The sequence below is a fragment of the Trematomus bernacchii genome, unplaced genomic scaffold, assembly GCF_902827165.1.
Source record: "Trematomus bernacchii unplaced genomic scaffold, fTreBer1.1, whole genome shotgun sequence".
In the NCBI taxonomy this organism is placed as follows: domain Eukaryota; kingdom Metazoa; phylum Chordata; class Actinopteri; order Perciformes; family Nototheniidae; genus Trematomus; species Trematomus bernacchii.
Genome location: NW_022987513.1, coordinates 7,851,268 through 7,868,041, shown reverse-complemented (window position 1 = coordinate 7,868,041; position 16,774 = coordinate 7,851,268). Strand labels below are relative to the sequence as shown.

Sequence of the window (16,774 nt, the reverse complement as noted above, 5' to 3'; positions counted from 1 at the left end):
TTAGTCATCTAAATTGATATGAGTTGCCATTTGGGAGCTGTTTCTTGTAGGAGCTATTTATTTTCTTTTTGAACTACACTCGCCAACGAGTAAGCATTAATGAGTGGATGCACGCTTCCTTTTGCACGGTGATACGGTTTCCGATCGCCATTAAATTCCATTAGCAGAAAAGCAAATACCTCTAACATTTGGCTACCCGTGCCCAAAAAATATTGATTTATAAATAGATCTACAGGTAAGAAGAAACCACAAGGTGTAATTACCATGCTAAGTTCCTAATTCAATTCAATTAAATTCAAAACCTTTATTTATCCAGGTGAAATCCCATTGAGATCAATTATCTCTTTTTCAAGGGAGACCTGCAGAATTGACCATCCTACCCATTAGAGGATGCTCTGTTTTAAATACCAGCCTGACAAATGACAGGAAAATTGCAAGAAATAAATTGCAGTAATCACAACAATGTAACAATCGTACAAACCCAATACCCTACCACACATGTGGTACGTGCCTATTCAATTATTATCTTTATTACACTTGAGTACGCTTTTATTAAAATGTTAAATTGTTTTTCAGGTTTGATGAAATGAACACAGGCAAAAGCTACCAAAAAAGTAAAGTACATATCTACTAATAATGATGGATGGTGGAAAAACTAATCACAGAAATGGCAACAGCATGAGTTTGATTCAAATATGGCAAGTGCAAATGATCCTGCAGCATGCATCTCACTCACTGCAAACATAAACAATTCAGTTGCTCAATCACTAATACTAACCTTGCCTGATTTGATTCTGCCAGCTTTATCAGAGTTTGTAAACCTCTACAATTTTGGCAACATGGAGCACACAGGCTAAGTTGGTTGAACTAAATTGTAAAGAATAAAAGAAACAGTTGATATACTTCTAAATATAAGTCATGCAAATACTTTTGGTTTTGTTGCACATGTTTTGAGGGATCTGAAATATTAGACGAGATATAGAAGACATCTTAACTCCACATTTCCTTGGGTTAATAAGAGCCCTTGCTGTTCACGGTTTACATCCAGATGATTCGTGGTAGCATTTAACATTTAAAAACGAGAGAGTAATGAAAAAAGACATAAAGACGATGCTCTGCTTTACTGTCCAGTGTCAAATGAAGCTCACTGTAGCCGTCCTAAAACTAGGTTTTTCCTGAGCTTGTGGGCATATGAGTCAGGTGATAAAATGCAACATAGAAAACATGTGGTGAAGGTTAAAATGAACAAAATAGAAAATGCTTAAATTAGCAATTGCATGCAACACATGACGAATACACTCACTCTGGGGACAAACTGTAGGCTCTGGATTTAGTGGCAGGGACATCTCTTTTTCCCACCACATTATAACTATGAGCTCGTGGTTGGACTCCATCTTCCCACTGACCTATACTCAGGCACGAGCGCCCTGCTCGGGGCCACAATAAAAGCCCCACCCCCACACAAACGCTAGCAGGGGGCATGGAAGTTCTCTCATCCGTTCAGTGAAACCTGAACACAGCAGTGGACCAAGTGGCCTAAAAATAAACCTCTTACACTCATCTTGAAGGCTGGCATGCTGCTTCTGTGTATCTGTGTGAGAGTGTACATGTTTACTCATGCACATCTGTGTGCGAATGTGTGTCTGGGTGTGTGTTTGTATGATTGTGTGTATGCATCTTTGCAAGGCCTTTTAGACCCCTTTTAGTGGAAACCTTTAGCTCGTATACAGACAACCGTATTTGCAGAAAAATAATCCTCCATGTTTGATTCAGTCTGCTTTAAAAAGCTTTGAGTGGATTCACTACATGATTTAAATCATATTGTGCCTTTTTATGTTTGACAATATTATTTAAGGACCTTTCTTTTGTCATTTTAACATTTGCAAAGCCAAGCTCAGTAAAATAGTTTTGACTTGCACTGCAGCTTAATATATATATATTTTAAATAATTGAGACAAATCAAAACTCCTACTCCTATCTTGCACTACGAGCAGATTAACACAAATGGATTGCAATAGCCCTGGTTTGTTCTGCAAATGGCTGCAAATGCATTTTGTTAAAAGAGCCTTAAGTTTGCTTTGTGATGTAATCATTTACATTCTTGCTTTCTTCCCTCAGGGCATGTATATCAAATCAACATATGATGGTTTGCATGTAATCACCGGGACAACAGAAGGAGTAAGTACAAGCCTCTTTGTGTTCTTGGCCTCACTGCCCATTCACTTGTAGTTTAATTTGTGGAGTGAGGTGTGTCACTTATGGTCGTGTCACAGTAAGCTGTGCCGTGAAATGGAGCTGCAGTAAATGACTCTCTGTCTGTCCATCAGTCTCTGGCTGACCGCTGCAAGAAAATCCATGCTGGAGATGAAGTCATTCAGGTCAATCTTCAGACAGTGGTAAGGCCATTATTTATTTGATGTGTTTATTATATTTACTGCCTAAATTATGTCCATTTTGCATTTGAAGATTGTTTATCCAAATATCATTTTGTTTAATACCATAACATTTCATTTAACTGACTCTTTTATCATAAGTCAATGAGGATACAAACTCGGCATAGCAAGAATCAAGCAAGTACATTAACTTTAAATAAGCCAAACCTTTTAAGTGCTATAAAAACAAATATATATATTTTTGTATGATATGCTTGTTTTGTAAAGAACCTGCCTCAGATTGTGTGTATGCAGTTGCAGAACATCCACAGTTAGCTCTTCTGGAGCGGTTCCTGTATAAGTGGATGGCTGTAGTGCCTCTTATAGGTCGTTTTGTAGGATGCGGATATTTATCTCTGGTTAAATGTGTTTATTTGCCCGTTGGAGGGTCCGATGGATGGTCAGTTGAAATCATTGAACTTGTGATTACATGAGCACATGAGTCCATCGAGAGGTACCTGCTTAGGGCCCTTAACAAACCCCAGACAAAACACTGTAGTAACGTTTAACCTCCCAGATACCCATGAGGCACTTACACAGGTGTATTTACCATTAATTACACCCCTCCTCAGGACCTGGTGGCTGTGTGTAGACTGTGCTTCATTGACATTCCTCTAAAATTTGAAATAGTTTGGTTGCTCCTATTAGAGAGGGACAACTTTCAAAGAGTTCATTTTAAGCACATTTTTGGGTGCATTTGTTTTAAATGTAGTTTTTAGTTTTTATAAGATACATAGTAGAGACATACTGTAACAGGAAGACAAAAGTGGAGACTGTTGGGGAATGACATGCAACAAAGGTCCTTTGCTGGGGATGTTGCAATTCATTGTTGTACATAGCATTGTACAAATTCAGTGGAAATGAAAGCTTTTGGTGGCGCACTATTTAAATACTGCAGCCTTTGTCTGAAATAATTGCTACTTGTGTGCGCAACAGCAAGACGAATGATAATTACAAAGCTCAAGCCAGGTTCATTTCAGTCAGTCAACTCACCCACTGAATGCAGCCATTTTTTACAAAGAATAAGTGCAAATGCAGAGTCGAAATTGGTGTCAAGACTCTTTCATCTCATTGAAGCGCAGTTTGAAGGCTGACTAAAGCAAGAGTGCGGAGGTGTCGTTGCATTCTCCTCATGGGGAACCAAAAGATTTACACTGGATCCCAACGGACCTTTCCATGGCAGATCCCTTAAACTGTCATAGCAGGAAAAGCACAGGTGTAATTAATTACGTTAATGATGAGTCAGAAGGCTCGGCTTGCACAAAACCAGTCATGATTTATGTTATTCTTTGATTGGCAGCAGCTTTTCAACTCTGCAGCTTGACTGACATCAGTTGTCTTGGATCATCCAATATTTATTCATGTTTGTTACTTATGTATTAACTATGCAGTGAGGGTTATATTGTTGTACTTGCTGTATGTTGTTATATTCGAGTTTGACAGTTTAAGTGGTCGAAGATGGCAATATGAAAACTGAGTAGACGTGTCCGTCACATAAAAAATGCACTGTCACTCATAATGACGGCCATAACCAGCTTTAACATTATTAATACATTTAATATACTGTGGTCTAAAGTTCAGAACACATTCCTGGTGTTTAATTGTTTCTAAACATCCCATTAGTGGGAGGCATTAGCTAGGATGAAACATTTGGAGAAACAAGTCGATACTGTTTTGAACTAGACATGTTTGTTGTGGGAGGCAGTCTAAGAAGGATCATGAGAAGCAATGAGTGCTGAGGTAAGGAGTTGCATCAACCAAAGGAAAGTAATGAAGGAAAAACTCCTCCCAGGCAAAAGCTGCCTTTTGATTAACACTCAAAGTGTTATATCTCATGTTGAATAAGCTATTGGGCACATGATTGAAAGGCTGTAAAACAAGAATAAAGACTGCATGTCAGACATAAATAACTCTAGGCAGCAAGAATAGATTGCATTTCTGGTGCAGGTCAATAAATGAGGAGGGCTTCAGACACATTAACAAAAAGGATGGTAAATCTTGACACTGCAGTGTTAAAAAAAAATCCCAGAAAGGAGATTAAAGAAAGAAAAACCATTGGGATGACGGTTTATGTGAAACACCTTTTAAAGAATAAAAAGTATTTACCAAGGCAAAGCAGTAGATAGTTGAACAAAAGAAGAAGCTAAAAATCATGGGTTTTACTGATTCAATAAACACATTTTATATGGTCTGACACAGCAAAAAATGTTTTATCATAGAAGCTGCCTTTGAGTATCAAAGTGTCTGTTTCAGCCTGTCGGTATATTTTAATGCACTTTCTGTGTGAAGATTTATTGTGTAGTGGTTGCCAAGGTGAAAAATGACTTGGAAAGGAACAAAGTGATTGCTAGGTCATTGCCCGGTTTCTCAGGCTGCTCTGAACACATAAAATGTACTGAGACTCGGAGCAGTCAGCCAAGCAAACTGAACCTGGCATATTTGGTTCAGCTGTGGACCGTGTTTCTCTGGGCGAGATGTTTTTGTGCCAAATGTCATAAAAACTGGGTTAAAGACTATTTACAAGACATGCAGTTGTACATAACATCGGGTTTACCACTTCATCACAACGCCTGCAGACGGATAATACGGGAGGTGTACAAGATGCCCTTCAGCACACAACTCTGCATTTCAAAACCTCATCATCATCAAACTCAGAGGCTGTGCTGCAGTTTACAACCATCAAGATCTTGTCTATTATTAAAATAACGACCACAACAGCATGAAAGTAGGCTGGGCATAAAAAAGGCTATCCAAGACATGTGTGAACTAGGGAACATTGTTGGCACCTAAGTATTTAAAATGGCAACTGGAGTGAATGTACATTGAATCCCTGTACTAGTCACCTACTGGATGTTCATGTTAAAGCTTGAGTCATGGGAATGCCTGTGTGTCGAGAAATCACTCATCACACGATTGTTGTTTGCTAGGTGGGCTGGCAGCTGAAGAACTTGGTGAACTTGCTGCGTGGGGACCCTGCAGGTGTCACCCTGACGCTGAAGAAACGCCCACAGAGCACGCTCACATCGACCCCTGCGCTGCTCAAGAACATGAGATGGAAACCGTTGGCCCTGCAAGTATGATGACCACTTTCATCCTCCACAGATATGTTTGTGCATGCCTGTTGGTGTGTCAACATGTACTTGTATGTGTATATCTCTGTATTTCGGTCTGTTAAAAAACTAAGACCCCAAAGACTCTGGACATTAGACATAGCAAAAGATCAAGTTTTAATAGTACAAAGTGAAGATTGGGTTCAGAGAAAACATGGCCCGTGTTGGATCTGACCTGCGTTTCTTTGCTCTATTTCATCCCCTTTCTTTCCCTTTCTTCTCTTGGGACTGTTCTAAATAAAGAGACAAAAACAAAGAATTATCTTTAAAATAAAAAAAATAAATGAGAGCGAGACACTTCTGGCAGAAGCATGTTTTGTCATGCAGTGGTCAATTTCTTTTGGACTATTTTGCTTCTGTTATTTTCAGAGTGGAAGGGAAACATTAATTTTATTCTGGTTTGACAATTTGCATCACTGAGCCAGAACAGTTTTCTACTGAAGGGTTTGTTCTTCTATTATTTAAGATAATGCCTTATTTTCCTATTCAAACAAGACATTTAAACAAAAATGTAATTAAGTAATTAACTTGGGACGTTTCATAGTGTCCATTTTTTACACTATTCTACTGTAGTGTCTCTTCTTTACTACCACTTATAGGGTGCAATCAATTATTTTTAACAAAATGATCCCTAAATCTTAAATTAGCTTTGTAAACCATATCCTTTTCAGAGAGTGGTTGCTATGGGTTTTGTACTGAATTGCCCAGGTATTCTTTTTAAAGCTTCCACTTCCTTTATGTAGCACTACCTGCTACTAATTGGTTGGAGTTTCCAGTATAATTCATTCACAATGTGACATTTCAGGCCTCAGTGGCATCTGTTGTCCTACTTCGGCCAAACAAAGCACATTTTTAGGACCGTGCGACTGAGCCAGAATGGGTGGAAATGAGAGGGCTGCGTATTAATGGAGCCCAGCCTTTCTTTGAGTCCTAGGCCAGAGAAAATGTTTTCTCCCCCCTGAGGCCCAGAAGCTCTGTCCTGCTCAGCCTCCTCCCCCTTCACTACACATCCTCATTCTTCTTCTCCACCTAAATCGAATTTGCTCTCCTTCTGGCATTTTTTAAAGGACAGAAAGGGTGGGGGTGCGGGGGGGGGGGGGGCATCATAGAAACTAATGTGTTCTGCTCTGCAATGTGACTAAAATTAACAATGTCAAGGTAGTCTGTTAAGTTATTGAAAAGAACATTGTGCTGTGGAAGCCCTGCTGTAGCTCTAACGCACATAATGGTCTAATGATGGAGCACATCTCCCGTTAATACATTGCTGATATTAGTCAGCTGTGAGTTACGCAACATATTTGCATAGTTTGAGCAGTGACAAATTAGTATTCTACTGTTGCAAGAGTCTCAGTTCTTACTCATTTAATAAGCTCTAAAGTGTTTTTTGTAGAAGTTCATGTTTTATCACTGCACAACAGGCTTCTTGTGATTTGATTACATCTCACCGAAGTGAAGTTGCTGATATAATCATATCATATATGTAGCTAAAAGATAATAAATATTTAGTTTTAAAGGCATCGTGTATAAACTAGGAACATGAACATGAGCTGCTTAACAGATTATGTAGGCTACGACCAGATTTTCCTTGACCTGAATGAGAGTGGCGATTAGACTGCGCACTCACCCGTCTTCTTGTGTGCACTCGTTAGAAGTGGAGCATCAGAAATGTACAGTACACGGCTCATTTCACGGTTGAGAAGCTCAGCAACACAGTGTGAAGCGAACAAATGGTCCCTGACTCACAAACTGACTGGACTGCGGTGAACTCCAAATGTTCTATGTGTTAATTCTCGTAACTGTTCCTCTCTCTCTCTCTCTCTCTCTGTCGGCCTGTCTCTCTCTCTTTTGCTCATGCTCACACATAACACATACAAACACACACACACATTCACTCAAACACAGCCAATCTTCCCTCAGAGCCCCAGCAGCAGCGTTGCCACCCCCACCAGCACTTTAAGTACTCCATCCAGGAGGAGTAGCTGTGCCCTGCAGGACCTCTTCATCCCCCCTCCCCCCGCAGAACCCTACACCCCCAGGTGAACTCACACTTACACACAAAAAACATATAGACGTGCCTGCATTACTAAATAACTGCTGAGTTTTTTTATTATTGGAAGTCCGATGGAGCAGTCTTTTTAGTGTATCCATTAGTGGCATTTTCATTTTTTTTTACAACAGAACCAATGAATTTAGGACTAATGGCCACAGATAGGATGAATAAGTTAGAAAGTATAACGACACAAACATTGTTGCTTTGTTCTTTTCGTGGGCTTTGTTGACCACAACAGATAAACTGTACAGAATATTGCCAGATTCAACATTTTAACGAAAAACGTGGCTGTTTTTGACACTACTTCAGGGGTGTCCAAACGTTTTTCACTGAGGGCCACATACAGAAAAAAATACGAAGGGCTGGGCCACTTCATATACTAGAGGTATATTGCCTCAGAAGTTCAGTTATAAGTTAGCAAAATTAATCAAATGTAGGTAAATGATGCATGTGAGTGTTGGCAGCTCATCCCTTAAAACAGAAGCCTCAGATTGATTACAATAAGGAGAAATAGGAAGGGTCTATTTCAAGCTTGTTATGTAAATAAGTCATTGGGCTTTTTTCAGGCCCGGTTCTACGGGGGTGCATAAGGGTGTAAAATAAAAAATCTAAAGTGAAAAATATTACATATATAATAACAATAATAATAATTGTAGTAATAATAATAATAATAATAAGAAGAATATACTGTAGTCAATAATGGACATCAGAAAATGGTTAAAACAACCAGCCCTTATCGCCAGCAGTAACACTGCATCTACTGCAGGTAATAACAGTTCAGATCATGGGGACATTACGTTACCCGCGGCCACTGTCGTGGACACTAACGTCCTCCCGCCCGACTCGCCGGCTTTGCCCGCCTGCAGGTATATTTAAAAAAGTACCCAACTCGCCTGTACAGTGGGTTAAGGCGCTCATTTTGCAGCTCATGGTTTAAAACCAGAGATTGGCTGGAATATTCATGTAAAAAAGATGCCATCTTCTGCTATGCATGTAGACATTTCGGTTCAAGTACGTCAGATGCCTTCACCACAACTGTACCAGAGTACCAACCGATGTCTCCTGGTACTCATCTGAGTAACTCACTCACTAAAAATGAAATACTATATGACAGTAAAACAAGAATACAGTTTGATTTGTAAAATATCCATAAAGAAAAAGTAAATCTGTTTACAGTTCTGTTTCATATGGGTGTTGAGAGATGTATCCATAGATCTCTTCATTTTGCTCTCAAAGTGCACCAGATTGATGCTTTTAACTTCAATATTTAAAAAATCTTCCCGGGGGAGCATGCCCCCGGACCCCCCTAGAGGAGGTGAGGACCCCCTAGACAGAGGGTGTTAGGTACACTCCCCACTTATAAAAATAACACTTTACCCCTGCACCCTCTCTAATCTCAGATGCACCCTGAGTCATTTTGTTCTGGAACTGGGCCTGGCTTTTTTCTTATCAACTAAGATATGTTAGAAAATGTGAATTTGTGAATTTATTTGAAAAGTGGTCTTAACACATGAATACTACTGTGTAATATATTTTTACATTCATATTTAAGAAGTACAATATAAGACAAGCACAAGTTTCATTTGTGGGCCATACTCCATTATACTTTTTGAATTTACTGAGGGCCGACTCAAAATGGTCCGCGGGCGGTAGTTTGGGCACCCCTGCTCTACATGCTACAGATGTTGGTTCTTATGATCAATATCTTCACTGGCATTAAATGTATTTCCTCTCCATTGCCTCAGAGATGACAAGGGAAATCTGTCAGAGGAAGATCCTCAATTGGACGTGGTCCATGTCGCCGAGGGATCTGAGTCACCAAACTCCTACCTGGACCAGGAGTGTCGGCGGCGATTTCCTCTGGTGGAGGAAGATGCTATACTGTACTGTTACGAGTACGACCAGAACCAAGAGGCGTCATTGGCCCGCAGGGGAAGCACGCCCACCTATGGTAAGACCTCGGCCTCGTCTGAAGCCTCGCTGCTATAATTGTGAGAGCCGACAGCTCAGAGCCCTGCGAATGTGACGCTTTTGAGATGTTTATGAGACGTCTGCAGCTGTTTGATGTGTGTGTGGGCCGCTGTGTGATATTGACGTTCCCTGCGCCTCCTTGCTGCAGGCAGGCTCAGGCCCATCTCCATGCCGGTGGAATACAACTGGGTGGGAGACAACGAAGACCTGGCCAAGATAAAGAGAGAGAGCAGGAGAGGTGAGTGGGAGGCAGTGGGAGAGATAAACAGAAAGGGAGGCAGAGAAAGGAGGGAGACAGAGAGGGACAGGGAGCTAAGGTGAGTGGGTGGATATCTCATAATATCCTCACCCTCTCAGATCTCTGGGCCAAGAAATAGAGGGATGAGCTGGTCTGTCAAAACCGATAACATGCTGGATATCAGTTTGTGCCTCGATCTCCTCCATGTGTTCGCAATCTACCACTGCTCCAATGTTCCCTTCCTCCCGCTCTCAGCTTTGCCGTTTCTCGCTGTTTGGATATAAAAAGTACACCGTTGCTTTGGCAACTGTAGAGATATATCCTGAGATTTGCACATTTTGTTGGTACTGTGGGTCTAGGTGGTAAATGAGTGGGAGGAGACTGAACTGCTTTATTTCAGTCTCAAAGAAATACTTGATTGATGGTTTTGTTTCCTCTGGGGATGATGGTGATATTTTGCTCTTTTGGGCTTTCCAAAAAAAAGTGATTGTGCTATATTTATCTACAAGAGACAGTATTTGGAAGTTTTGAGGGTTTCCTGCCTGACAACAGCCTTCTTCTGTAGGTTTTGAAACATCAGCACTATCTCATTTCGAAAGAGAGCTTTTCAAACTGACTGGTCTTACAGTAGATTACATAAGAATTTATTGTCAGTGTTGTGACATAAACTCTTGTTATATGTGGTTTGAGTGTATTGCGAGACCAAAAATAAAATGTTGAGATGATTGTCATCAGCTGATTTGTGTGCTCACAAGGCTTATTGTTTATTAATTATAATATTGTATATACAGTAGAACACCAGGGAAAGCCACTAAGCATTGTTACATTTATGTGTGTAAGTTTAAGGGCCCTATTATGCTCATTTTCAGGTTTCATGATTGTATTGTTTGCCTTTACTGTGACATGTTTATATGCCTTAACGTCACAAAGGTCTTTGAGCCCACTCAGCTCTGATTGGTTAGCTTGCCGTCTCTGTTGTGATTGGTCAACCGCTTAAAGAGGTCCCTTCCCTTAGCCTATCGCGTATTGTAGCGTTGTAGCCATAGACTGTGTGTATATATAAAGGTTGCGGCACTACCCAATAGAAGTGTGATTGTTACTTACTGTAGTCACTGTGTTATGGAAGTTAACAAAGGAGTCCAATGGAGGCCTTTCAGGCAGGGGGGGAGTGTGTGGGAGAGAAATTCCCTCTGGAGGGAACTTTGGGATTTTAGCCTTTGCAGACCATTTACATGCACAAATACCTATAACACACTACGGGAGAGAGCAACCCCAACATATATTATAGGGCCTCTTTAAAAGATATGTATTGCCTCTGGAGAAGATTCTGCTATCTATTGATAAACGCTGTTTTTTAAGGCACTGTTAATTAAATGTAAAATAAGTCAGATGTCATTTATTGCTCTTAAATTATTTTAAGAAAAAAATCAACATCCATTCTGCTCTCTAAATATAGGCATTTGCCATTGAAAGACCCATATTGGTCCACAATTAGTAAACAGCTCATAGTCTTGATGGAAAATCACTCTACAGAGTTTATTTAAAAGTGAGGGTTCTAAAATGGTGCAGCATGTTGTAATTCAAACACACTCAGTAGAACCGTATAGGCATTTTGAAGTCGATTATGAAGTAAAATGTGTGTGTGTGTGCAGGACTGAGTTTTGCTCTGTTGTGTCCCTGCAGAGAACTCCCTGCTGCGATTTGCGAGTGAAGATAAAGCCCCGGGGGAGGGCTTCCTGCTGGGACGCAGCCTGAGTCAGAACAGGAGGAAGACTGAGCGAGGAAGCAGCCCCACCCAGTACACGCTGGTCCCCGCCCTGCAGATGGAGGTGTCCCTGTCCACATCCAGCTCCGACTCGGCCTCCCTCTACCATGTCAGTCCCCTATGTCTGAGCATTACATTTAAACAAATGTGTCGTAAGCTAGCATAAAAGCAGAACTGGGATCCTCCTGTGTCATCATTCTTGTTTGCTTTGCAGGTGTTTGAGCGTTCCTCGCTGATGTCAAGGTCAAAGAAGAAGTGCAAAGGTGAGAGCATTTTGTAAGGAGATATCCTTGAGTGCTCACATGTACTCAAGCTCAAACACGAGCAGGTGTTTTTGGAGGAGTGTTTTCTGACACCCCCATCTGTCTTGCTCCCCTGCTGGCGCCTGCAGCAGCAAGTCCCATGTCTTCAATCAGCAAGCGGCGGATTTCCTGCAGAGACCTGGGTCAGGGCGACTGCGAGGGCTGGCTGTGGAAAAAGAAGGATGCTAAAACCTATTTTTCACAGAAGTGGAAGAAGTACTGGTTCATCCTGAAAGACACTTGTCTGTACTGGTACATGAACGAGGAGGTACAAATTATTGTTGATGATTTTGACAGAAGAGCAATTAACAGCATTACTTGTGAATTGTTTAATAACTATGTGACACTGTGGTTTTTCTCTGCTTTGCATTACAGGATGAGAAGGCAGAGGGCTTTGTCAGCCTCCCAGAGTTCAACATCGATCGTGCCATTGAGTGCAGAAGGAAGTAGTAAGTACTGATTTCCTCCTGGATACCCCAAGGATACATTTCCTTAGATTAACTTTACGTTTAGCCTAAACATATGACAAAAGTTAATACTAATAGATAAACCTTCACAAAACTGACAGCAGAGACCTCATGTTGAATTTACAATCCTACAAATGTGTTTTCAGTGCAGCGGTAACCTTGTGCAAATTGCCTCTCGGCAGGAAAGAAACTGGCATATATACTGAATAATTTGGGGGATTGACCATGCAAAACGGACAATTTACAGAGGACACCTGACTCTCAAACTGTTTGCACTTGCAAACTGTGCCAGCAGCATTTTAGTATAGTAAGACAGCAGGTGCACACATTTATGGCCTTATTATAACTGTGGATATGAGAATGTTATCGATGCAGAGGACTGAAACTACCAGTAGTACATATATGGGATTATGGAATAAAATAAGTTATTAGAGTAGAAATGTAAAACTGAATTTTGTTCTCTTATGACTTGAAAATCATAAGGGTGTTGCCTTCACATATGTATCTCAACCATGCCCCTCATTATCTCGTTTTCAGGATTGTGTGTGTATGCACGGACGAGCATGCTTGATGATACTGACTCAGACATCCCTACAGCAATTGAAAAAATAAGCAGAGCCGTTTATCTTATGATGCAACGTCTTGCTGTTTTCATGTCAGCCTGAATTGTTCTGTGTGTGTGTGTGTGTGTGTGTGTGTGTGTGTGTGTGTGTGTGTGTGTGTGTGTGTGTGTGTGTGTGTGTGTGTGTGTGTGTGTGTGTGGTGTGTGTGTGTGTGTGTGTGTGTGTGTGTGTGTGTGTGTGTGTGTGTGTGTGTGTGTGTGTGTGTGTGTGTGTGTGTGTGTGTGTGTGTGTGTGTGTGTGTGTGTGTGTGTGTGTGTGTGTGTGTGTGTGTGTGTGTGTGTGTGTGTGTGTGTGTGTGTGTGTGTGTGTGTGACAGTGTGCCCGTTTACCTCGACAATCTTCTGTATTCATATGTTAATGAGCTATACGTCCCCGCTCTTGTGCTTACATATGATTTAAATATACTCCTTGGTTCTCTTTCAGTGCTTTCAAGGCTTGCCATCCGAAGATAAAGACCTTCTACTTTGCGGCGGAAAATGTAGACGACATGTCCCGGTGAGTTTATGAGGCCGTGATGGTCATGCTGTAAACTCCCCCAATAATCTGCAGCCACATTCTGGCCGTAAATTGAATCCCCCTACGGGTCTGCCCACTCTCCTTGAACAGAGCACTTTTGTAAGGTGATTGGTCGAACAGGGAGACACGCACACACACAAAATGCTTTATTGAATGTCAAGCTGCTGTGCGTCATGAGCGTTATTCTCCCCCTACAGGTGGCTGAGTCGTCTTAGTATGGCAGTGGCAGGATACTCCGAGCAGGAGAAAATTCGCCAGGACCGAGGTGAGATTAGTCACTGTTCACCGTGCTGCAAAAGATTCTCCGTCTGTCCCAGGTCTCTGGTCAACACTTATATAAAACACCATGATCAAGGAATCTTATATAACCGAATGATGACGAACGCATGGATAATTATTTTGCCACTTCTTCATTTGACAAGGTTTTAATTACATATCACAGGTTCACAGCAGCATCTCAGTGCATCTGCTCAAACATGCAAACAGATTCCAGATCAGCAAATGAGGCTTTTTAACACCTCTCCCCGGTTTTAATTTCCACATCCGATCCCAGCAGATCTGCTTTGTGCTGAATATAAATGCTAATCTTAGCGGCTGAAGGCGTTCTTGTTGTTTTTTATATTCTGGTTTTCTTTGGCCCCTCACAAATGGACAGGAAATGATGTAACCAAGCCCTTGTGCTCTATTTTGAGGAGCCTACGTAGAAACCCTGCAAATGTGGGCGGGTGAGATCAGGTCTGTCTTTGGTTTCATGAAGAGGGGGCCTTTTTCCTTCCCAGAAATGTTACTAAATTAGAGCCTAGCCACCTCCAGAAGACTTAACAGGAAGTTCTCACATCTTAGATTCATCCGTCTCCATATATAGCCTCAACGGTAGTCAGACCTGGACCTGCATCACACACCTACACTGCAGCTACACCTCTCATTTTATGGGCACAGCGGATGTTTCAAGACGCAGCAGTTCAGTAGCCTAACTTTTCATATGTTATCAGCTACTAACATGTACCTACAGTCTCAAAAGCCATGGTCCATTGTCTTTTATGCATTTTAAAGGGCTTGTTTTTTTATTTTGCTGTTTTAATAAAAACATGACAATCTGTTACTGACAGATTACTGGAGTGAGAGTGATCACGAGGACATGGAGATGCCCTCGATGTCCAAACAGGACAGTCCTCCACCACCATATGACACCTATCCCCGGGCATCCTCAGTGAGTCTTTCAGCCTGTAGTACAGTAGATATGTTACAACTTTTCAGTTTCACTTGCAACCTGTCTGTCTGTGTTTAGGTGAGTCCCTACCTGGAACCGAAACGTGGCCACCTCTCTTCTTCCGACACGTTCCATTCCCGCTCCTCTCATGACGACTTCCACTCCGAGCCTCTGGACGGCAGCAGCAGCAACAACGGCGTCTCCCCCGGGCAGAAGACGAGCATCCACCGAAACTCCTGGCAGGACCAGATGGAGAGCAACGTGAGGATGCAATACCTCCAGACGTTCCCAGTGGAGGAGCCCCTGCGTCCTGAGGACAGAGACCACCTGGCGATGGAGTACCGCAGGCAGTCCACCCTGCCCGCCCAGCGCAGCCTGCTGAAGGAACAGTACCGAGCGCTGCCGCTGCCCCTCAGGTCCAGCATCGACTCAGACGTGGGAGGGAAACCCCGCAGCTTCACCCTCCCCCGGGACAGCGGGCTCCACGCCATCCTGGCCGCCACCGCCGCTGCAGCCGACCAGCGAGAGCCCCACCACTACCAGCTGGACCGGCCCAGAGGCAGTGGTCAGACACACAGCAGTTTTACACCTTTTCACATGAAACGTAGACCCTTAAAGTTATAACCCTGTTGGAGAAAATACAGTGTAGTTCACCAGACTAGAACCAAAACTTGACTAATTAATTTGTTGATCCATAGAAATGATTGACTGCAATTTAACAAACAATTGTAATAATCAATTAAACATTTCAGTATAAAATAATGTAGACATTTTTATTGACATTAGCCATTTCTGACTACAGGATACATTGATGAGTTGCAACAAAAATAGAAGACAAATAAAATAAATAATTGTTAGTTGCAACCCTACATCAAACATGGATGATTTATCATTCATAAATTAACAAGGGTAAACTTGGAGAGAAGGTGAAGTAGCTCAGATGGTAAGAGAAAGAAGAAATTATGATTTGGTAAAAACTTCTATCTACATATTTGTGTTTCAAGGAAAATAGACAAATATGATTACGGATTAAGTTGGCTAATATTTATTAAATAACAACTGCAGGAAGTGCTTCCCACTAAGCTGAGGCTCTTCTAGCACATCAACACCACCTGCTGCGATGACAATGAGTCTGCAAGTGAGAAGTGAAGAAATTATGGAAAAATCCTTGAAATGTTCAGCTATGCTGTCCCACTCAACATTTTACTGAACATTTTAAACATGGACATTTTCAGGATCTCTGTGATCTCTTTTATTAATGCATCAATTTTTATAAAAAAGGTTTTAAAGATAATAATATCAAATGTATAATTGTAGCGACTTTTAAACATAAAATGGAACTGAGTGATCACAGTATGGCATTTAAAGCAACACACAATCTAACTTAAGAAAAAATATAGTAATAAGTTCACACAAATAAAATGAAACATCCATTCAAAAGGTAAATAATAAAGTAGAAATCTTTTTTTTTTTAAGGTACTAAATTAACTAAAATAAACATTTAGTTTAAAATGATGTTGATAGTGACTAAAATAAACTTCAATATATTTGCTGCATGAGGTTTGGTGTTGATGAAGGGGTATTTGAGGTATTCTGCTTGACAGGAAACAGCTGTGATCTGAAATCTCACTGTAACATCAGTGTTTCCCTCTGCACAGCGTCGAGCCAGTGTGCTTGTTTGTCATCAGTTATTTTATCAAAGCTGCTGACAGGCAGTCAGAGCCAGCGAATGTCAAAGGTTGAACACTCGCTATTATAGCTTTATTGGATTAGATTTGAAGCCAGCCCATTTTCCGTCCCTCAAAGACCTCCAGGGCGGCGAGATGAAATTTAGTGTCTTATTTGGTAGTGATTTATCTTGGCAGTCCACTCTCTCTCTCTCACACTCACGCTCCCTCTTTCTCTCTATCCTCTCTCTCATGCTCGATCGAGATGTCATTGTGCCTCTCGGCGGTGTTTGAATGGTGAAGCGAGGAGCAACCCTTTCAGCCCATGTTAATGTTGAATTCTGAACAGGATAAAGAAGCACGCCTTGGGCTCCTTTCTTCTTGTCCTCTTTTATCTATTGCTCTACCGTTCACTCTCTCCAC

At 41.4% G+C, this 16,774-nt stretch overlaps 1 protein-coding gene across 6 annotated transcripts in view; it reads left to right on the top strand.

Annotated features, from left to right (window-relative positions):
• The window catches only part of LOC117499585 (connector enhancer of kinase suppressor of ras 2-like), a 32,314-nt gene that overhangs the window by 13,015 nt on the left and 2,525 nt on the right, over positions 1-16,774 (top strand). For 2 of the 6 annotated variants that reach the window (XM_034152100.1, XM_034152082.1), the window contains exons 7-20: positions 2,119-2,178; positions 2,328-2,396; positions 5,360-5,506; positions 7,460-7,578; positions 9,338-9,543; positions 9,712-9,801; positions 11,485-11,675; positions 11,781-11,829; positions 11,958-12,136; positions 12,244-12,317; positions 13,382-13,453; positions 13,672-13,739; positions 14,584-14,684; positions 14,763-15,249. In XM_034152100.1, the coding sequence (XP_034007991.1) occupies positions 2,119-2,178; positions 2,328-2,396; positions 5,360-5,506; positions 7,460-7,578; positions 9,338-9,543; positions 9,712-9,801; positions 11,485-11,675; positions 11,781-11,829; positions 11,958-12,136; positions 12,244-12,317; positions 13,382-13,453; positions 13,672-13,739; positions 14,584-14,684; positions 14,763-15,249 (1,912 nt within the window). Of the gene's footprint in view, positions 1-2,118; positions 2,179-2,327; positions 2,397-5,359; positions 5,507-7,444; positions 7,579-9,337; positions 9,544-9,711; positions 9,802-11,484; positions 11,676-11,780; positions 11,830-11,957; positions 12,137-12,243; positions 12,318-13,381; positions 13,454-13,671; positions 13,740-14,583; positions 14,685-14,762; positions 15,250-16,774 lie in introns of all 6 variants that reach the window. The other 4 variants (XM_034152091.1, XM_034152072.1, XM_034152120.1 and 1 more) reach the window with 2 other exon arrangements.